This window comes from Marmota flaviventris, chromosome 2 (genome assembly GCF_047511675.1).
Source record: "Marmota flaviventris isolate mMarFla1 chromosome 2, mMarFla1.hap1, whole genome shotgun sequence".
Taxonomy (NCBI): Eukaryota; Metazoa; Chordata; class Mammalia; order Rodentia; family Sciuridae; genus Marmota; species Marmota flaviventris.
The window spans coordinates 179649078-179671807 of NC_092499.1; the positions used below are offsets into that span (position 1 = coordinate 179649078).

The 22730-nt window shown below is 48.5% G+C and overlaps 1 protein-coding gene across 5 annotated transcripts in view; it reads left to right on the plus strand.

The window, feature by feature from the left end:
- Znf341 (zinc finger protein 341) overlaps positions 1–22730 on the plus strand; it is a 43055-nt gene that overhangs the window by 4776 nt on the left and 15549 nt on the right. For 2 of the 5 annotated variants that reach the window (XM_027945246.3, XM_027945245.3), the window contains exons 3-10: positions 1839–2035; positions 4900–5049; positions 5946–6197; positions 8889–9084; positions 10631–10721; positions 13644–13837; positions 15765–15958; positions 17495–17703. In XM_027945246.3, the coding sequence (XP_027801047.2) occupies positions 1839–2035; positions 4900–5049; positions 5946–6197; positions 8889–9084; positions 10631–10721; positions 13644–13837; positions 15765–15958; positions 17495–17703 (1483 nt within the window). Of the gene's footprint in view, positions 1–1154; positions 1217–1838; positions 2036–4899; positions 5050–5945; positions 6198–8888; positions 9085–10630; positions 10722–13643; positions 13838–15764; positions 15959–17494; positions 17704–22730 lie in introns of those variants that run through there. The other 3 variants (XM_027945248.3, XM_027945247.3, XM_071608850.1) reach the window with 2 other exon arrangements.

Genomic DNA, 22730 nt, shown 5'->3' on the forward strand with positions numbered 1-22730 from the left:
GTAGCTCTAAGGACGCTCTCTCACTTACTTAGTGGCTGTGGGAGCCCGATGCTGGGCAATGCTTTTCATTTTCTCTGGAAGTTGTTTCTCAACTCTCCGGAAACAATAGGCTGAACATGAATGTCTTCAATTTAAAGACCAAGTCCCTAAGACACAGGGCAAAACTCTGTTGCAAGTCCTTATGTGAGACTGCATGTTCATTTATTTCTTCCACAAACATTCTTAAGCACTTAGGAAGCACTCTCGGGACAAAAGGATAAAAACCTGGTTTGAATTTTGTGTCCATAGTCCCTGGCTCTGTGGCCCTGGCCAAGTGAATCAACCTCCCTATGCGTCAGTTTCCATGTCTATTAAATGAGGATAATTGTCCTGTTTCATAGGAACCTTATGAGAGTACTCGGGACTTGGTTTCAACTGTTGTAGATGAGAAAGGAAAGTTTCTTATGGTTTTTAGAAGATTAACTTTATCTCTCTGTTGGGTGAAGCCCTGGTGGGCATTTGAGGTGAGTCTGGTGATTTCTTTCTGTGGATCTGTTGTCCTCACGTGCAGTCCAGGGTGGCCGCCCCACCCATCTCCTACTGTGGTTGCCACCTCCCGGCCAACACAAAGGGAAGAAAGAAAGAAGTGGAAATCAAGCCTTTTCCTTTTAAGGGGAAGTTGCACATACCCTACATTCTGCTGTCATTCTGTTGGTCAGAATTCAGTCACATGACATGCTGCTACAAGGCAGGCTGGGAAGTCTGTCACTCACTTACACCTTTAACTAGGAAGCCCATGTTTCCCACTAATTTTTTCCTTCCTTCCTTCCTTCCTCCCTCCCTCCTTTCCTTCCTTTGTAGTGGAGATTGAACCCAGGGACACTTAACCACTAAGCCACATCCCAGCCTGTTTTATTTTTTTATTTGGAGACAGGGTCCCACAGAGTTCCTTATAGCCTTGCTAAGTTACTGAGGCTGGCTTTGAATCTGTGATCTGAGCTGCTGGGATTATTATGTGTCACCATGCCTGGCTCAATTAACTTTTCATTTATTCAGCAAACATCCATTGAGGACCTCCTAAGTGTCCAGAAGATTTCCCAGCTGTGGTGATAAAGAAGACACATTTCTTTCCCTTAGGGGACTCATCGTTTGGTGATGATGAGAAAGCTAATATATGAGAGGTGAACCCAAAGGAAGGAACTCTGGCCAAGGGCTTTGGGAAGCCTTCCTGAAGGAGGTGAGCCTTGCAGAATGAGTTGTTCTAAGAGAAGCAGCTCAGCAGCGGGCAGTGTGCTCACCTGGTCCATTTGGAGACAGAGGAATAAATTCAGGCAGGATAAAGATTCCTAGCTGGGTGAAGTGGCACAAGCCTGTAATCTCAGGGGTTTGGGAAGCTGAGGCAGGAGGATCGTGAGTTCAAAGCTAGCCTCCGCAATTGAGTGAGGCCCTAAGCAACTCAGTGAGACCCTGTCTCTAAATAAAATACAAAAAAGGGCTGGGGATGTGGCTCAGTGCTTAAGCACTCCTGTATTGAATCCCTGGTACCAAAAAAGAAAAAAAAAAAAAACTGAAATTATCAACTTTGAACTGAACCCATTCTATTATTTCCTGGTGTCTAATGGTTTGCTACCTAGCTGCACATGGCTGGCTCTTCCCACAGGAGCCTGTGTAGCTCCCAGGAAGCTCCCGGTTGATGTTCGACATACTCAACAAATCGCGAATGCTGTCCAGAATTGCTGTTCTCTCTGTTCTGTGGTCTCCCACTCTTCACCATGATGCCCCTGACTTAATCTTGCTTTTTTTTCCCCCATTACTCAATCCCTCTATGGTCCCTTCCTGCATCTGGGTATGACCCTTAGATGATGAGGATGTCTTTCTCTGCGGAAAGTGCAAGAAGCAGTTCAATTCGCTGCCAGCCTTTATGACCCACAAGCGAGAACAGTGCCAGGGGAACGCACCTGCCCTGGCCACTGTCTCGCTGGCCACAAACAGCATCTACACGCCTCCAGCAGCACCTGCCACAGTCCAGCAGGCCCCGCCTCCCGCCAATCGCCAGGTATTCATTCACTCATTTATCCTCCCAGCTTTTTTTTTTTTTAAGCTAGGTCTTGCTGTCGCCCAGGCTGAACTTGCCAAGCTGCCTGAGTTGAGCTGGGATGACAGGTGTGTGCCACCACATCTGTCCCAGCAGATCTTTCCAAGCACCTACTGTGTGTCGGGCACTGCTGGGCCCAGGAGGTACATCAGTGGATAAAACAGATCAGGTCACTGCTCTTGTGGAGCTGAGTGACACGGGTAGTATGCAAACAAATACGTGAAGCTGTACTTCCTGTGTTGAGTGTGGAGCTAGGGGACGCCAAGGCAGAGTGGTACCTGGGGAAGGACTCTGTGGAAAGGTGACATGTGAGCAGAGACCCAAGGAGGTGAGGGGAAGAGTGTTCCAGGTGAAGGGATCAGCAGGTACAAAAATCTGAGGCAGAGTGTGCCAGGTCATTCCAGGTACAAGGAAGGGACAGCGGCTGGGAGAGTGAGGAAGACGGAGGGTGACAGGGGCCGCAAGAGGGGCCTGGCAGGTGGGTCGGCCTTGTGGGCTTCACCTGGAGTGAGATGGGAAGTGCCAGAAAGCTTTGAGCAGCAGAGGGGTGTAGTCTGACTTATGCTCTAACCAGGTCTCTCCAGCTGCTATCGAGAGATTAGATTCTGACAGGTAGGAGAGCAGGAGGCAGCCGTGACAGCAGTTAGTTCCAGGCAGTGGGCGGCGCGGCTGGACTAAGGTGGTGCCTGAGGACGGGGTGAGAAGGAGACTTGGGAAATATTTTGAAGGTGTTAACAAAAGGGTGTGTAGGACAGTTTAGTGAGGAGTGTGACATAAAGAGACATAAAGAGGAGTCAAGGGTGACTTGAGTTGGAGTTGCATCGTCCAAAGTGGGAAAGCTACCAGGAGAATATTTTAGCAGGGTATTAGGAGTTCATCTGGACGAGCTCTGGGAGCTGTAGAGGGAGGCAGTGTAGACTGTGCAGACCCCAAGGCCGAGGTCAGAAGGCGGGCAGGCTGGAACATGGTTCTAGAGCAAGGACATCCTGGTGGGGGCCTGGGTTAAAGGATCCCTTATGAAGGAGGCTGGGCGTGTCTCAGGAAGAGTCAAGGAGCTGAATTTCCCTGTGGCTTCCTCCTCTCTCCTTACTCTTTTAGAATCTCTCAAAAATTATATGGACACAGTTCTGCCATCAGAAAGAGCATTCACCCCCAGCCCACTGGGACATGCAGACTGAAACTTTTCAAATTGCCACAGGATCTCCTAGCATAGGACACAGTCATTTCTCTAACTCCTCGATTATGAGTTTTACTAGAAGAAAATATTCCCCTCCCCTACTTTTTTTTTCCAACAAAAAAAGAGAAGGAAAAATTCTTTCTTTCTGTTTTTGTTGTTTGTTTTTAGTATTGGAGATTGAACTCAGGGGTTTTTACCATTGAGCTACATCCTCTATATTTTAACATATTGATAGATCTTTTAATTTATTCATTTATTTATATGTGGTGCTGAGGATCGAACCCAGTGCCTCACACATGCTTGGCAAGTGCTCTATCAACAACATTTTTTATTTTATTTATTTACTTTTAAAAATTTATTATTATTATTATTTTGGTACCAGGAATTGAACCCAGTACTTAACCACTGAGCCATATCCCCAGCCCTTTTTTGTATTTTATTTAGAGACAGGGTCTCACTAAGCTGCTTAGGGCCTCACTAACTTGCTGAAGTTGCCTTTGAACTTGCGATCCTCCTGCTTCAGCCTCCCAAGCTGCTGGGATTACAGGCATGTGCCACCGCACCCAGCCAGTCTGATGCTTTCTTGTAAGATCTGCCTGTCTCCCTCACTATTGTAAGCATGATATTTTAATTTTTATTGATTTGTACCTTTGCTGGTAATATAGACCTTGCCTCCTACTTTCTATTTTTAAAGTATTTTTTAGTTGTAGATGGACACAATATCTTTGTCTATTAATTAATTTTTGTGTGGTGCTGAGGATCAAACCCAGTGCCCCACACGAGTGAGGCAAGTGCTCTGCCACTGAGCTACAGCCCCAGCCCCCTTGTACCTTTTGAAAGTTAGAAGGTTACAAATCAAGACTGGTTTGGTGCTGCTCCTCTCCCCTGCCCTCAGGTAGCTGTTGGCAGATATCCTTCATGATCTAAGGTACATTCAAATATTTTATTTAAGTAACTAAGGAATCATATGCTATTGTTTTAGATTTTTTTTAATAAGAACACATAATCTTCGTATTATGCCATACAGTATTCTATTCCAGGAATATGATGTTATTTTTTAAAAAATTTTTATACCTTTATTTTATTTATTTCTTTTTATGTAGTGCTGAGGATCGAACCCAGTGCCTCACGTATGCTAGGCAAGTGCTCCAGCCCCAGCCCTGTGGTCATTCCCCCATTGGTGGACATTATTTAGTTTTCCACTGTTGGAAACAAGGCTGTGTGGCCAGCCCAGTGGCATACACTGTCATCCCAGTGACTGGGGAGGCTGAGGCAGGGGTTAGCAAGTTCAAAGCCAGCCTCAGCAACTTGGCAAGACCCAGTCTCAAAAAAGAAAAAGGGCCAGGGGTGTGGCTCCGTGGTAAAGAATCAAGGCTCGTGGGAGCCTCTCATCTGGGCTCCCTGTGCAGTGTGTGAGCGGTTCCCTGGTCTAGAAACCGGAAGTGTTATTGCTGGATCAGAGGCTTGTACTTTGCAGAGAGGTGTCAGTTATTCTGCTTTGGGGAGGACTGAGCGGAGAGGAGGAGGGCCAGGGTCACACGGTCGGGTCTGTGGGACTCGGGAACTTGGATCTTTCCCTCAGCTTCCCTGCAGAGCCTCAGACGTGTTCACACATCCCTCCTGTCTGTCTGTCTCTCTTGCTGCTCAGATCTCCACGTACATCACAGTGCCCCCGTCCCCACTGATCCAGACCCTGGTGCAGGGCAACATCTTGGTGAGCGATGACGTGCTCATGTCCGCCATGTCAGCCTTCACGTCCCTGGACCAGCCCATGCCCCAGGGGCCCCCGCCTGTGCAGGTAAGGAGACTGCGGGCTTCTCACAGGGTCTTTTTCTTGCTTTGTTCTTTGTGTTTATTTGTAGTCTTGAGGATCAAACTGGAGACCTTACACAAGCTAAGCAAGTCTCACTGGGTCTTGTCTCCAGGCCTGTGTTCAGTACCTTGTAGGAAAAAGGGGGCTTGGGCCGGCCTTCTCCATGCTGAGGGGGCCTGTCAGCCTCCCGCGGCCAGCCTCACTGCCGTGAGGGAACCGCCACAGTTTGACTATTTTGACTCCTGCTTTTGTTTTTTAAAAGTGTCCCTTGTCAGCTGGGTGTGCTATAATCCCAATGATTTGGGAGGGTGAGGCAGGAGATCACAAGTTCAAGTCTCTGCAGATGTAGCTTAATCATAAAGGGTCCCTGAGTTAAATCCTCCCGCCCCCAAATATTAGAAGATACACCGGGGCTCCTTGGGATTTTTCTAATACCCATAGGCGACCGGCCACCGTGACACCAATTCCAGACTCCCAGGAGGGGCGGAGATGCTCCCAGTAAACCACACTGTTGGTACAAAGCGTCTAGATGAGCTGGTACTGGCACAGTGTGGTCTGTGCCGCTGGCGGGCAGAGCAGCTGTATCAGCCAGGAGTGTCCCAAAGCTGCGTTCTAGGTGCCCGTCAGAGCCAGCCCTGTAAACAGGCCTCCTTAAGATGGCAACATGCTGGTCGGTTTTGCTGATGTTCTTAGAAAAAAGAATAGCGGCTCCAGGCTGATGCCCCCTCAGAATTCTTCTGGGACTTTGTTTCCCTGTCCCCTCTGAGGTCCCTGTGAGTCGTTCCCGTCCCCTGAGGAGGCGCAGGTACACAGTCTTCCTCGTCGATGCTGGTGGCAGCCAGCAGCTCTAATGCTTTGCTTTGCTTTGCTTCTGATTTCAGAGCAGCCTGAACATGCATTCTGTGCCCAGCTACCTCACTCAGCCTCCGCCACCTCCTCCACCCCCACCACCTCTGCCGCCACCTCCACCCCCACAACCCCCGCCACCCCCACCCCAGAGCCTGGGCCCCCCCGGGCGTCCCAACCCTGGTGGCAGTGGCGTGGTGGAGGTGTACAGTGCTGCTGCGCCCATGGCTGGGAGTGGGACGGTGGAGATCCAGGCCCTGGGGATGCAGCCCTACCCGCCACTGGAGGTGAGCCAGGGCAGGGAGGGGTGCGGGGAGCTGGGCATGGCCAAGGTCTTTCCTGAGCACCATCTGTGTGCCAGGCTCTGTGCTAGGGCTGTGGTACCGTGGGATACTGAACCAGACCCCCCCCGGCCCTCATGGGAGATGCATCGTGGGAGAAAGTGGGACCTCGATAGAAGCATCACAGCCACCGATGGAAAACGCGACTGGGGAGGTGGGATGAAGTAGAGGTCGAAGCAGAAACACTAGCCCTGCTCAGGGGCAGTTAGAACGGTCAGGATACTTGCCTTTGGGGAGAAGATCCCCCCAAATTATCAGCATAACTGTCTCGTTCTTTTACAAGCGAGATGAATCAATTATCTATTGCTGTGTAAGAACCCCCCAGGACCTCAGTGTTTAGGTCCAAGTGCTCACACCAGTCAGCCAGGCACCTCTGCTGACCTTGGCTGGGTGTCAGCTGCCCTGGGATGGCCTGGACTGCGACAAGGATGAGACTCAGCTCTGCTCTTTGTGGCTCTCATCCCCCTGCGGGTTCTCCTGGCCGTGGTGGAGGCAAATACACAGAAATGCTTGAGGCCACTCTAAGCTTAGACCTGTAAGGACACGAGTCATTTCTCCCAGCCACAGTAGGCTATGAGGCCAGCCTAGATTCAGGGGACCGACCTGATGCCGCTTCTCAGTGGGAAGAGCTGTAGAGTCATCCTGCAAAGGTCCAGCACAGGTGTGGGTCCAGGGAGGGAAGAGTCGGGGCCACGGCACAGTCAGTGTGTCATGACCAGTGGTGATCACCTGATTGCTCAGGAAGGCCTTGAGTGATAGGTGAATTCGTGCCTGGGACAGATATTGATTGAGTGCAGTCCTGGTCAGGGTCGATCAGGGAAGTGCACACCACACTGTGCGTTTCTGGCAGAGGGATTTAATACAGAAGGTAGGTGTCTTCAGCGCTGGAGGAAGGGCTGCAGAAGCGCCACTGGTTTTCAGGCCCGCTGTCAGAGCTCAGCCCAGGGAGCCAGGGTGTGGCTGCTGCGCCCTGATGCCAGGGGCCCGTGGGGCGTGGAGTCTGCTGCTGCCCGAGGCCTGGGGCATGGGGCCTGGGGAGCAGGAGGGGCACGTTGAGCGGGATCAGCGGCTCCTTTGCTTGTGACTTGCACAGCTCACCCTCTCCCACGTGGCTGCTGGACAAGGCACTCTCTGCCCCACTGTGCATCCAGATCTCATGCAGAAGCTGCTGCTGGGCAGAACCTCGTCTTAAGTTCAAAACCTTGCTCTCCAGGGAGGTGCATTTCTGGGCTGAGCCTGGGCCCTGTCGGGTGCCCCCTGAGCACTTTAGGGAGGGCGCTCGTTCAGCAGACCGTTATCAAACCCCTGCTCGAGCCAAGCATGGCTCTGAGCCTGGGCCTGGAGTAGGGAGCAGAACTCCCTGCCCTGTGGAATGAAGCCGGACAAACAGGAAAAATGTCTGATTTTAATTGATTGAACCCAGGGCACTTTACCACTGAGCCTCATCCCCAGCCTTTTTTATTTTTTATTTTTTAATTTTTTTGTAAAATATTTTTAATTGTAGATGGCCACAATACGTTTATGTTGTTTATTTATTTATTTTTATGTGGTGCTGGGGATCAAACCCAGTGCCTCACACATGCTAGGCAAGTGTTCTGCCACTGAGCCCCAACCCCAGCCCTTTATTTTGTATTTTTGAGACAATATCTTGCTAAATTGCTTAGGGCCTTGCTAAGTGGCTGAAACAGGCCTCAACCTTGCAATCCTCCTGCCTCAACCTCCCAAATTGCTGGGACTACAGGCATGTGCCACCATTCCTGGCTCGGAATTTCAGATAATAGTAAGTATAAGGAGAAAAATAAAGCAGAGAGGGATAGGAAGTGTCATTTTGGGTAGAATATCCCAGAAAGACCCATGAATGATATGCAAACGAGTTCTTCACAATGTGCCAGTCATGATCCCGGCTTAGTTAACTCAGTTTTGTGAATGACTCAGAATTCATTCAGCAGCTTTCTGTGGCATCAGCATCGGCTCCCAGTTGACAGGAGGCTGTTACTGCAGCATCTGGTGGTGTTAGTTAGCTGTGAGGACACAGGCCCTTTGGGCTTCCTGTGCTAAAACTATCACCAAGAGCAATAATAGCTGGGTGTGGTGGCACACTTCTATAATCCTGGTGGCTCAGGAGGCTGAGGCAGGAGGATTGCAAGTTTGAAGCTAGCCTTAGCAACTTAACAAGGCCCTCTCTCAAAATAGAACATAAAAAATGAAAAAAAAAAATAACTGGAGATGTGGCTCAGTGGTAAAGTGCCCCCACTGGGTTCAATCCCCAGCCCTGAAAAGGAAAAAAAAAAAAAAGGAGTTATAATAGCATTAATGACAGCTCATGTTTATCAGTGCCTGATGTATGCCAACTTCTGCTCTAAGCTCTTAATTGTTCCTTTTTAAATTCTCACAACAACCCCATGAGAGGGAGCTGTGATGAGCCCCATTTCACAGAGGAGGAAACTGAGGCAGAGAGATTAAAACCAGGGGCCACTTTAATAGTAAGTGGCAGAGCCCGGATTTGATCCCAGGCAGGGCTTTTGAAGATCCCGGGGGTCTTGGAGTGACAGGTGCCTGAACCCCATTGAGGCTGGTGGTGAGGCTGGGGGCTCTTCTCCTGCCCCAGGCTCTTTCCCTGACGTGCTGTCTTTCTAGGTGCCAAATCAGTGTGTGGAAGCTCCAGTGTACCCCACACCTCCGGTGTACAGCCCTGGCAAACAGGGATTCAAACCGAAAGGACCAAACCCTGCTGTCCCTATGACCAGCGCCACTGGGGGCACAGTGGCCACCTTTGACTCCCCACCAACACTGAAGACCAGACGGGCTAAAGGTGCCAGTGGACTCCCGGAAGGTGGGCCCCCAGCCTGCCATGAGCATCTTCCCTTGGCATTAGCCTATCCGCAGGCTGTTTGGTTCTGGTCTTCCCTTTTGTAATGGTTAGGATTAATTTTGGTTGCATGTAATAGAAAAATCTAAAACAAGTGACTTAAAAAGTGATAGAATTTCTTTTCTGTCTTGGGTAGAACAAGACCAGAAGCAGGCAATCTGGGGATAATGTGACGTGGTCACCAGGCACCCATGTATCTTCTGTCTTTCTGTTCCTCTATCCCCAGAGCATGGCTTCATTTATCAGGGTGCCTCATCATCTAAAATGGCTGCTGGAGCTCCAGTCATCAATTTCATATTCCAGGCAGTAAGAAGGAGGAAGAAAGGAAGGGTAAAAGGGGTACCTCCCAGCTTCCAGAAGTTCTGTATGAGACTTTTGCTTACATCTAATTGGTGAGAACTTAGTCACATGGCCATACCTAGCTGGAAAGGAAGCTGGGAAATGTCTGCTTTAGCTAGGAGCACTGATGTTCCCATTATGTAAGGGAATTTTTGAGGGAAGAAGGAGAGAATGGCTGTTAGACAAGTAGTAGTGTCTGTTACCGTTTTGGAGGTGCTGAGTATGGGGTGGGTGACAGTGTCAGAAGCAGGAGGTAGAAGGAGGGAAAGATACTGAGAATTTCCCAGAGGCTTTCCAGTCAACCATTTTTCCTTTTCTTTCCTTCCACAAATATGTGTTGACCTGCGAGCACCAGGCTCCACGTCGGGCACTGGGGGTCTCATATCTTGGTCCACGATGCCTTTGCCCTCAGTTACTCAGAGCTTACTTGGAGAGCGAGACAGGAAATAAATATCTGGGAGTCACTCTAGGAAGGAGATTAGCAGGGTTCTGTGATTCAGGTGCTGGGGAGAGGCTGGGAAGTGCTGCTGTCTGGCTGGGCGTGGTGGCGCACACCTATAATCCCAAGAGTCTGGGGAGGCTGAGCAGGAGGATCTCAAGGGCAAGGCTAGCCTCAGCAATTCAGTGAGGCTCTAAGCAGCTCAGCCAGACCCTGTCTCCACATAAACAATGAAAAAAAGCTGGGAATGTAGCTCAGTGGTTAAGCGCCCCTGCGTTCAATCCCCAGTGCCCGGGCCCAAATGATGCCACCTGTTCATCTGGGGAGGGAAAGGAAGCAGCCTTGTGGGTATCTGTGCAAGGGGACCTGCGGGTGCATAGGTCCAGAGATGGGACCTTGCTTGAGGTCTTTCAAGGTTAGTAAGGAGTCCACTGCAGCTGGGCGGAGGGCTGAGAGGTTGAGGAGAATCAGAGGGTGCGGGTGCTGGAGGCCATAGGAAAGGTGGGATTTTACCCCGGGGCGAGGGGAGCCTTTGAGGGTGCCGTCCTGCTTTCCAGCCAGAGCACGCGCTGGTTTCCCGGGGCACTGGGAGGAGCCCCCATGCCTCTCGCCCTGCCTGTGCATGGACGTGGCCTTCCTGGGTGTGGGCTGTGTGGCCGCAGGTCCGGGGGATGGGGTGGTCCCCTCAGCGGTGCCCCAGTCTCACCAGCCCCTCCTGGCACTGTCTTTCAGCTGCAGGGAAGCCCAAGGCTCAGCAGCTCAAGTGCTCCTACTGCGACAAGTCCTTCACCAAAAACTTCGACCTGCAGCAGCACATCCGAAGGTAGGTGGGCGAGCCCCTCCTCCCTCTGAGGCTGGGGTCACTTCGGCCGGCCCTCTGCACTGTCACGGTGTGCAGGGCGCAGCCCAGGCCGGGGCGCAGTGCAAGAGGACCATCAGGGTGGGTAGAGGGTGCGGGCGATGTGCTTGAGCAAGAGGGGCTCTGCGCCTGCGTGAGGCACCTCAGTCCTGCGCTGCCCAGGGGAGCTGCCAGGCCACCTGTGCTGCCTGGGCCACTCGGCTGAACTGGGCCTCTTGTCCTAAGAGCGTGCCCGCCTGTCTAGGCCCGTCTTCCGCGTGTGAGCGGAGGGGTGTCGAGAGCTCCGCAGACCTGGGGGTCGTCGGCAGCTTCTTTGCCACTGTGACCACAAGGCCTGATGGGACCTACTGTAGAGGAGGGACCTCACTGGGGATTGGGGTTCCAGAGGTCTCAGCCCATAGGTGGCTGACGCCCCTGCTCCGAGCCCCGAGGTGCAGAACGTCCTAGCAGAAGGGCGTGGAGGAGGAAGGCAGCTCAGGACATGGCACCAGGAAGCAGAGAGAGCACTGGTCACCAGGAGCAGCATGGAGACCCCAAAGGCAGGCCTCTGGTGACCTCCGTCCCCCAGCCACACCCTGCCTGCCTTCAGTCAGCGCCCAGCTGATCACTCAAGTGGATTAATGCATTGATTGGGTTAAGGTCTCCTGACCCAGTTATTTCACCTCTGCACTTTCTTACATTGCCTCACACATGAGCTTTTGGGGATACCACATCTCCAAACTATAACAGTGACATATGTTGATCCGTGAGGTGATTTAGGTGTTTTATAGACACAGTGTTGAAAAGTTCTAGCCAGGCACAGTAGCACGTGCCTGTAATCCCAGCACCTCGGGAGGCCGAGGCAGAAGAATGGCAAGTTCAAGGCCAGCCTTAGCAATTTAGTGTGATCCCCAGCAACTGAGCAAGACCCTGTCTCAAAGTAAAAAAATAAAAAAAATTTTGGCCACTGTAGCTTAAGGGGCAAAACTTCCTTGGAGTTCAATCCCCGGTACCAAAAAAAAAAAAAAAAATCTAAAGATGTGATGAGATTATTCCCCTTGCAGTTTCAGCTCTTGGAGAATCGACAGCAACCCTCTCTTTGGTGCTAGACTGTCTGATACTCACACATACCTGCTCTTCTCGGGCCGGGGAGGAGAGGCTGCTTCAGATTCCAACCGTGGCAGGGACGACTTCTTTCCAGACCATGTTTCTGTTGCCTTTAGGGATTTGGAGTCACTCATTCTTTCCTGGTGGCCGAGCTGTGCTTTGTGGACCGTTTAGCACCATCTTTGACTTCATTGTTGTCTTTTTTTTTTTTGGTACCAGGGATTTAAACTGGGGGCACTTAACCACTGACCACATCCCCAGCCCTTTTTATTTATTTTTTTGATACAGGGTCTCATTAAGTTGCTTAGGGCCTCACTAAGTTGCTGAGGCTGGCCTTGTTCTTGTGATCCTCCTGCCTCAGCCTCCTGAGCTGCTGGGCTCATTGGCTTGCATGTACCAGCATGCCTGGCAGCAGGCTTGATTTCTTTTCTTTTTTTTTTTTTTTAGAGAGAGAGAGAGAGAGAGAGAGAGAAATTTTTTAATATTTATTTTTTAGTTTTCGGTGGACATAACATCTTTGTTTATATGTGGTGCTGAGGATCGAACCCGGGCCGCACGCATGCCAGGCGAACACGCTACTGCTTGAGCCACATCCTCAGCCCAGCAAGCTTGATTTCTAACCATTAGATGCCAGTGACTGCCCACCCCACAGCTCTGACAGCCAAAAATGTCTCCATACATTGCCAGGTCTCTTCTGGAAGGCAAGGTCATCCTCTGTTGAGTATGACCGGTCTATGCTGCTGTTCTCCAGTAGATTTTTCTGTGGTGATGTAAATGCCAACTGGTGCTGTCCACTGTGGGTAGCTCCTAGCCGTATATAGCTGTTGAATTCTTGCAGTGTGTCTAGAACAGCTGAGAAACTGAACTGAAAAAATTTTATTTTAACGAATTTAAATGTAAATAGCCTTATGTGACTGGTATCCATCTTATTGAACAGTGCATCTCTGGATATTGACATTATTTTAGAATTATTGCAATTTTGATTACTTGGTATTTATGACGAGTAGTTTTTCATATCCAGTAACAATAGGACTCTTCAGAATTGCTATAATTTTTTAAAAAGTGAGTTGATTTGGGGCTGGGGTCCTAGCTCAGTGGCAGAGTGCTTGCCTAGCATGTGTGAGACACTGGGTTCAATTCTCAGCACCACATATAAATAAATGAAGGTCCATTGACAACCAAAAAAAAAAAAAAATGAATTGACTTGATAAAAAGTGTCTTTTTCTTTTTCTTTTTTTTTTGGTGCTGGGGATTGAACCCAGTGTTGCTAACCACTGAACCAGGTCCCAAGCCCTTTTTTGTACTTTATTCAGAGACAAGGTCTCACTGAGTTACTTAGGACCTTGCTAAGTTACTGAGGTTGACTTTGAACTTGTGATCCTCCTGCCTTAGCCTCTGGAGCCGCTGGGTTTCAGGCATGTGCCACCACGCCCAACTTGATAAAAAAGAGGTAGAGGTGTTGTGCTTTGGCAGCTATGATGTTTTCTTCAAATAACAGAAGTCCCCATTGAATGGGCTGGAGCAATTAAGAAACGTTTGCTGTCACGGTATTAGATATTAGATAGCCTTGGAGCAGGTCAGCTCTAGCGTTGTTGATTCAGCAGCTCAGTAACGGGATCCAGAGCTCAGGGTCTTTCCACCCCTCGTCTGCCTTCCTCAGCCAGAGGATGTACCCACAGGGGGTCAGAGTGGCCACATCATCTGGGCCTGCTCCGTGAGCCTTCCTGCTGCTGGGAGCTCCTGGGCAGAGGCTGGGTCCCCATTCCTACGCACGCAAGCTAACCGGCCTTCTTTCCCCAGCCACACCGGTGAGAAGCCCTTCCAGTGCATTGCGTGTGGCCGTGCCTTCGCTCAGAAGTCCAACGTCAAGAAACACATGCAGACCCATAAGGTGTGGCCTCCAGGGCGCAGTGGTGGCACTGTTTCTCGCAACTCGGTGACTGTCCAAGTCATGGCCTTAGACCCCAGCAGGCAAGAGGAAGAGGAGAATACAGGTGGGTGGATGTGAGGAAAGCCACTCTCCCAGTTCATCGCTCCTGCAGCTTTTAGGTTTCTGTTGCCAGCTGTGTGACCTTGAGCAAACTTCCCGACCTCTCTGGGCTTCAGTCTACTTTATAAAAGAGGGCATAGGGTGAAAGGAAAGATGACAGATGCACATATGTGAGGCATCACCTTAGCACTGTACCCCGGGCAGACATCCCTAATTAACTACCTGTCTCTTTTTTCATTGAGCCCGAATCCCACCTCACAATTCATTTCGAGTATATTATTCCAGGCAGTGACTCCGGTTGATTAGGAGTTGAAACCTGGGGACAGTTGGTCTCCAGAGCTCTGTGTATGTTATTGGGTTCTCATTCATTGAAGCTGTCACTTGTTCCAGAGCTAATGCTTCTGTCCCTAGTATTGATTTATTTCTTTTGTGCAGAGGGACTGGGGACTCACTAGGGTTGGAGTGACGCTGTCTAACAGAAGTATAACGTGAGCACCACATAGAGTTAAAGCTTCTCTAGTAGCTACATTAAAATCACTTTAGAAAACACAAAATTAATTTTAATCATATACTTTATTTAGTCCAATATATTATTATTTTAACATGTAACATAAAGAAATTATTGAGGTGTGATTTTTTTTTTTTTTAATTTTGTTTTGTTTTCTTTTTGAGGGGCTGAGAATTGAACTCGGAGCCTTATGCTCTCTGGGCAAGTGCTCTACCACCTAGCTGTGCTCTCAGCCATATTGAAATGCTTTATATGCTTCTTATACTAAATTTTTGAAATCCAATGTGTATTTACTTTTTAAAAAAAATTTTACTGCTGGGCGTGGTGGTGCATGTCTATTATCCCAGTGGCTCGGAGGCTGAAGCAGGAGGATCACAAGTTCAAAGTCAGCCTCAGCAACTTAGAAAGGTCCTAAGCAATTCAGCGAGACCCTGTCTCTAAATAAAATATAAAAAGGCCTGGGGACGGGGCTCAGTGGTTAAACAACCCTGGGTTCAATCCCTGCTGCAAAAAAAAAAAAAATTATTGGTACTTTATAATCATACATGATAGTGGGATTCATTATGCCATGTTTATAAATGCACATAATAAAATTTGCTCAGTCTCCATAGCCGTGTGTATTTACATAGATAGCACATGTGGATTTGGACTGGCCACACTTCAAGTTCTCAGTTGTCATGTGTGACTCACAGTCACTGTGTTGGACAGTGGAGAGCAGAGCCAAAGTCCTTTCCACATAGCACCGAGGGTGAGCAATGCCAACCACATGACAGCTGCTGAACGGGGACTTTTGCTGGGTGACAGTGTGTGGCCACTTTTGTCCGATTGGCCATCGGGGCTTCCTGTTGGAACATGCCCTGAGTTCTGTGAGCTCCGTAGAGAAGGAACCCTTCTCCCAGTGCTTTCGCAACCCTGACAGTGCCTAGCACCAAAGGTTCCACCACTGAGCAAATTTTTATGGAGCCTACTGTGCATCAGGTCACACAGAGATGAGGTCAGAGGTGCAGGGGAGTGAGGAGCAGTCTAGTGAAGAAAGTCAATGAAGCAATGATTGTAATGGGAACAAGGGCCTGGAGAGGCAGGAGTGAGCGAGGAGCGTGTGCAGGGTGTTCACAGAGCACAGAGACGTGGGCGGTGTCCCAGGTGAAGGCCAGGAGGGGAGGCCAAGGCCAGGAGGGGAGGCCAAGGCCAGGAGGTCCGCCTGAGGCCTTGCTTGTGCGCCTCCAGCCTGGCCGTGCTGGTGCACACCCGCTGGCTATGACTGTGGACCTGAGGATATTGTGCCACACCAGGCGCGTGGCAGTCGGCAGGGGAAACCCGGAGGAGTGTGCAGTAGGTGTTCTGAGTCCCACCTGAATGTGTGGCTCCTGGTTGGAGCCTTAATCGGCTTCTCGTTGACTTCCTCCCCTGGCTTCCTCCACAGGGCTGGGCCAGAGCCTGTCGAGTGCGCCCCCGCAGCCCCAGGCCTTGCCTGCTGTTGGTGAGGCAGAGGGGGACAAGCTGGGGCCCGGGCAGGTGGTCCTCATCGACAGCTCCTACCTGTGCCAGTTCTGCCCCAGCACGTTCAGCACCTATTTCCAGCTCAAGTCCCACATGACGCAGCACAAGAACCAGCAGGTAGGCCTGTGGCGGGCGGCAGTGGCCACGGCCGTCATCAGGAGCCTTGGCCAGTGCTGGGGTCTTGAATGCTGTCCTGAGGGGACAGGACGCAGTCACAATGTTTTCTGCAGCTTGGTCCCATCCCTTCTCTTTCCTTAGGGGAGATTCTTAGGGGTGTTGGTGGAGTAAGTCCGGTCACCCTAGGGCAAATCACAGAGACCTTAAACAGTTGAGAAGTCTGTCATCTGTGGCACAAGAGGCCTGAGATAGGGTGACAGGTGACTCAACCAATTTCCTCCTCTGGTTGCCACCATTGTCCTCTGCCGTGGCTCTCCTTGCCTTGCTGGATGGTGGCCACTCTTCCTAGGCAGCAATTCAATCATATTATTTGGAAACAATGGAAACCTTTTTTTTCTTTCATTGAATTTTACTTATTTTTTGCTGTGCTGGGGGTTGAACTCAGGGCCTCGGGCTTGCTAGGCAAGCAGTCTGCCACTGAGCTATGTCCCCAACCATGGAAACCTTGAGAGCAGCAAGGAAACCTTTCCTAGAGGCATTCTGTAGATCTCTGATTATCCAGAGCCAGTGCCTGTGCTCTGTCATTGAGAAATGTGTTACTATGCCGCAAATAAGAGGAAATTGGATTAATATTAAGAGTTTAATTTCCCTCACATCAGAAGCCCATACGTAGGTAGAGCTGGGCTTGCATAGCAATTCAAACATGGTATCATGGACCAGGATTCTTCCAGCTCCTAGCTTTCTTCTCTTCTACCTTAGCTGGTAGCGTACTTTCTCAAGGTGACAAAATAGCTACTATATCTCTGTTCATCACATCTATATTCCAGTCAGGACAAATGCAAAAGGTAGAGGGGATTTCTCTTAGGAAACTTTTACCTTTTCATTCTGGGAGGGGTGCCATCCTGAAAGACTGCTGCCTACATATCATTGTCAAAAAGGAGTCACGAGGCTGACACTAGATTCACGGAAGCCAGGGGAATCCAGTGTTTGAAGTAGGTATGTTGTTACCCTGAGTAAATTGGGGTTCATTTTGTTGGAAAGAAAGAGTGTGTGATATTATGTGGGCACCCCACAATATACTTATCAAAATATAGTTTTCAAAATGCTAGAAACATACCTTTTCTACAGATGAGACCCTGGATATAAGTCAGAATTTTACTTATTAAAGTCGGTTCAAAAGAACATCCATATACAAGCTGGGCACAGTGGTGCACGCTGTGATCTCAGTTCCCCGGAGGCTGAGGTGAGAGGATGGATCATAGTTCAAGGCCAGCCTGGGCAACTTAGCAAGACCCTGTCTCAAAAAATAAAAAGGGCCACGGGTGTAGCTCGGTGGTAGGGCAGCTGGGTTCAGCCCTCAATGCCACAAAATCAATCAAATCAAATCAAGCAAAACTAAGCAAAGCAAACCAGGGCTCCGGCAGTAGGGAGCGGGGCAACGTGGTCAGGTGCCCACCAGCAGTGCCCCAGGCTGGTGTCACAGATTCCTACCGCCCCCCCCAGCCGCCTCCCCTCATTCCCGAGTCTCCCCCCAAGGTGTACAAGTGTGTGGTCAAAAGCTGCGCCCAGACGTTCCCCAAGCTTGACGCATTTCTGGAACACATCAAGAGCCACCAGGAGGAGCTCAGCTACCGCTGCCACCTCTGTGGCAAGGACTTCCCCTCGCTGTACGACCTGGGCGTGCACCAGTACTCCCACAGCCTCCTGCCGCAGCACAGCCCCAAGAAGGACAGTGCCGTCTACAAGTAGGTGCCTCCACCTGCCATCCCAGTGCACAGGGCGGGGCAGGGGACAGCGCAGGGGGGCCTGTGGTCCTGGTGAAACACCTCAGGGGGAAGCGAGGCTCAGCCTCGGGACGAGTTTGCATGTTGGCACAGCTGGGAGCCAGTGCTGCCCTGCTCACGTGGCTTCCGACTTGGTGGACATTCACTAGAGACAAGGACACCCTGAAAAAGGGGACCTCGCGGGGCGGGGCTCAGTGGCAGAGCGCTTGCCAGCATGTGCAAGGCACTGGGTTCCATCTTTAGCACCACATGTAAATAAATAAAATAAAGTCCGCTGATAGCTAGAAAAAATATATTTTTTAAAAAAGGAAACTAATATCTCTTCTTTTGTAATGGGAAAAAGGTTTGATTGTTTTTTCTAAACTAAAAAATTCAAACAAGCACATGTTGGAAAGCAAAAATCCTAAAAATAAGATTTGTTGGTTTAATGATCTGTTAAATGTGGGTTAAAGTTGGAGCTGGGTGCTGATTCTTGGGATGGATAAGGAGTGAACCTCGTGTAGGTGGACATGGGGTGACTTTTCAGATCCCCCTTCCCATCACTTGAGTCTTGCTTTGAGTCATTAAGAAGATCCCTTGGGCAGGAGTGATGCAGGCCCCCCGGGGGCCTCGTGCTCATCCTTAGATCCTCAGGTAGTTCTCCTTGGGGTGTTGGGCCTGTGGTGGTCCTTTGGAGGGCTCCCCGGCTGCTGTCCAGGCCCTCTGCCAGGCGCTCCCCTCTAGTGGGCGTTTTCTGCAGACACGCACTTCCCACCTTTCCCCATCCTGGGCTTTGGCCCTGCAGGTGTTCCTCTGTACATTTGCCTGTAATCCTGTGCGTGGGGATGGGGCCTGGGAACCTAGAGGGATGTCTGTCTGGAGGCCATTTGTACATTTCTCTGTACAAACTTGTACCTTCTAGGGACTTGGTTGGTGACTTCCATTAGCCCTGGAACTCCTGGGTGAGGCTTCTGAGATTTAGAGATAAATAAACACAGGCCTTGAGGTTAGAAAGCACCGTTGCTCAGGGAGAAACACTGTTCACTGTGATAAAAGGCTGACCTGTTAGTCCCAAAGTTTGGTCAAGGAGCAGATGGCCATCAGCCAAACCCGAGGGTGGAATGGTGTCATGGGTAATGTAGGGCTCTGGAGCCACTACCTGTGTTAGGATCTCATTAACTGCAATCCTTATGGACGAGTGCAAAGCACTCAGCTACCGAGGGCCTCAGTTTCCTCATCTTTTAGATGGGGATCATGATAGTGCCTACCGTGTTGGACCCTTTATGATCTAGAAAGACAGGCATGAGGCATGTGGACATGGTGCCTGGAGCATCGTGGGTCTCAGTGAAGTTGGTTGCTACAGTTATTGGATTACTTCAGTGTAGGTTTGGCTACTTACAATAGAGACCCAGAGTAATGGTAACTGAAACAGGTGAGAATTTCTCTAATATTGGAGCAGGTGTGGCGCCTTCATATTTTCAGAGGTCCAGGCCTGTCCTAGCCTGTGGTTGCTCTGTTCCTTGGGAGTCATGTAGCCTTGGCCTGCCTGTGAGTACCTCCCCAGAGCTTGGAAGTGAATCTTATATCTGCTGCTGTATTTATGCTATATGTATTTTGCATTTTTAATTTTTTTAAATTCTTTTTAGTTATACATGAGAGTAGAATGTGTTTTGACATATCAGACATGGATATAACTTCCCATTCTTGTGATTGTACATGATGTGGAGTTACGCTGGTCATGTATTCATATAAGAACATAGGAAAGTTATGTCTGATTCATTCTACTGTTTTTCCTATCCCCACATCCCCTCCCCCATTACTTCCCTCTGCCTAATCTAAGGTGACTCTACTCTTCCCTAGTGCCCCCCACCTTATTGTGAATTAGCATCCGCATATTAGAGAAAACATTCAGCCTTTGGTTTTTTTGGGATTGGCTTATTTCACTTAGCATGATATTCTCCAGCTCCAACCATTTACTGGCAAACGCCAGACTTTCACTCCTTTTTTAAGCTGAGTAGTATTCCATTGACTATATATACCACATGTTCTTTATCCACTCATCTATTGAGGGACACCTAGGTTGGTTCAATAGTCTAACTATTGTGAATTGAGCTGCTATAAACATTGATGTGGCTGCTGATTTTAAGTCCTTTGGATATAAACCAAGGAGTGGGATAGCTGAGTCCATACTGCTTTCCATAGTGGTTGCACCAATTTGCAGTCCCACCAGTAATGTATGAGTGTACCTTTTCCCCATTTTTTATTTTACTTCTTGCATTTTACGAGTCTTGTTGAGGAATTCGGTTCCTAAGCTGACATGGAGATTTGGGCCTACTTTTTCTTCTAGTAGGTGCAGGGTCTCTGGTCTAATGCCTAGGTCCTTGATCCACTTGAGTTGAGTTTTGTGCAGAGTGAGAGATAGGGGTCTGATTTCAGTTTGCTATGTATGGATTTCCAGTTTCCCCAACACCATTTGTTGAAGATGCTGTTTTTTCTCCAATGTATGTTTATGGCACCTTTGTCTAGTATGAGATAACTGTATTTATGTGGGTTTATCTCTGTGTCTTCTATTCTGTACCATTGGTCTTCATGTCTGTTTTGGTGCTGATACCATGCTGTGTTTGTTACTATAGCTCTGTAGTTTAATTTAAGCTCTGATGTTATAATGCCCCCTGCCTCACTTTTGTTGCTGAGGATTATATATTTTTTTGGTGGGGGGGATGCACTGGGAATTGAACCCAGGGCCTTGTGCATGCTAGGTGGATGCTCTACCAATGAGCTGCTTTCCCAGCCTTATATTTTTATTTTAAATATAAGGAGTATCACCAGGTGTAGTGGTGCATGCTTGTAATCCCAATGACTTGAGAGGCTGAGGCAGGCAGATCATAAGTTCAAGGCCAGCCTCAGCAACTTAGTAAGACCCTGCCTCAAATGAGAAATAAAATAAGAAGATCTGGGGATGTAGCTCAGTAGTAAAGTGTGCCTGATTTAAAAAAAAAAGAAATATATATATACATAGACACACACATACACACATGCATGTTACATTATATGAAAATTATATGCATATGTAAGTTACATATATATGTAATAGATTTTTTCCTTCCTGATTGCAGAAGTCATTCATGTTTAATACCGAGAAAAAGGATTTGGGGTGGGGGCAGAACTGGGGATTTAACTCAAGGGTGCTGTACCTTTAAACTTCATTCCCAGCCCTGCCCCACCTCCCCCTGGAGATTGAACCCAGGGCCTTGTGCATGTGAGGCAAGCACTCTACTAACTGAGTTATGTCCCCAGCCCTCCCAGCCCTTTTTTAAAATTTTATTTTGAGACAGGGTCTCACCAAGTTGCCCAGGCTGACCTTGAACTTGTGATCCTCTGCCTCATTCTCCTGAGTTGCTGGGATTACAAGCAAGTGCCATCATGCCTCCTGAGAAAGGATTTTTAAAAAACCTTACACAGGAGAAAACTCACAATGCCTATCACCCAAAGATAACCACTGTTAATCTCTTGGTGTATTTTGGTATATATCTGTAATGTATACGATTATAGATATAGATACAGATATAAATATCTCATACACACACACACACACACACACACACACACACACACACACACATTGAGTCTGGTAATCCTAAACATGGTCATAGGATTTGGTGAAAATTCATCACACCATCTTTCTATTGTGCAGCTTATGACAAATGGACTGAAACTTAGAGGGATTCCTCTGTACCTTTAGTGTTGTTATTTTTAAATATATATATTTTAACAGGATATGGTGGTAAATACCTGTAGTCCCAGCTACTCAGGAGGCTGAGGCAGGAAGATCACAAGTTCAAGTCCAGCTGGGCAGCACAGAAAGACTCTGTGTCTTACACAAACACACGTGCACACACTTATATATGTAGTATAAATTTTATTTTTGATTAACATATTGTACACATAAATGGTGTTTAGTGTGATATTTTACATGCATGTAGTGTTCACTAATCAATTCCAGCCTCCCTTTATCCACTCTTCCCTTGTGTTATCATTTCAACCTTTAAACTATAAAACTTAAACTGTAATATAGACATCGCTACTTTTCAGCATAAGCAGATCTGCCTCATTCTTTTAGACAGCTGCTGAGTATTCCTTTGCACATGGATGTGCTATAACTTATTTAAACCATCCCTCATTCCTAGATAATTGGTTATCTCCAGTTGTCATTATTATAAACAGTACTACAGGGAATAACTTTGGACATACATCTTTACTCATTTGTAAGTTCCTAGAAACAATTTTGCAAGTCAGAGACCCATGGGGGTTCTAAAAAAAGATTAATTGCCCCCTTCAAAAACTAATTGTTATGTGCAAATAGTACAATATTTAAAAACCATAAATGGGCACAGAGTGAGTAGGAATTCCTTATCTACCCTGACCCACTTCTCCACATTGTAACAGGAACTTAGAGAAGCTGCTTTTGCTAACAGCACTGATTCTTCATTTAGGCCTTCAGGTGCCCAATGGGGAACTAAAAGCATGATAAAACCTGGCTTCTCTGCCTTCATTTGTATCTGTCTCCTTTATCACCTTAAACTTTGTGACCTGCTCAGCTCTGCATTAGGCATGTTGATTCTTTAAGGAGTGTTCATTTAAAAGCTGGCAATATAAGGTTTATTAGCCCTAAATTACCTAAATCATCTTGTCTCCTTTCAAGTCTGAGGAAAGATCTGTAGGGACATTTGAATTTCATCCTGTTTCAGAACCTTGGAGTGGTGCCTAGAAATCTCCAGTCTTGGGCTGGGGATATAGCTGTTGGTAGAGTGCTTGCTTCTCATGCACAAGGCCCTGGGTTCAATCCCCAGCACCACACTCACACCCCCCCCCCCCAAAAAAAAAGAAAGAAAAGAAAAAGAAAAATAAATCTCCAGTCTACCCCACACCTTCCAGAAAGAGTGGAATCTTGCAGACACATCACCCATGATGAGACTGCCCCCTAAGCAGAAGCACTTGTCTCATAGGAA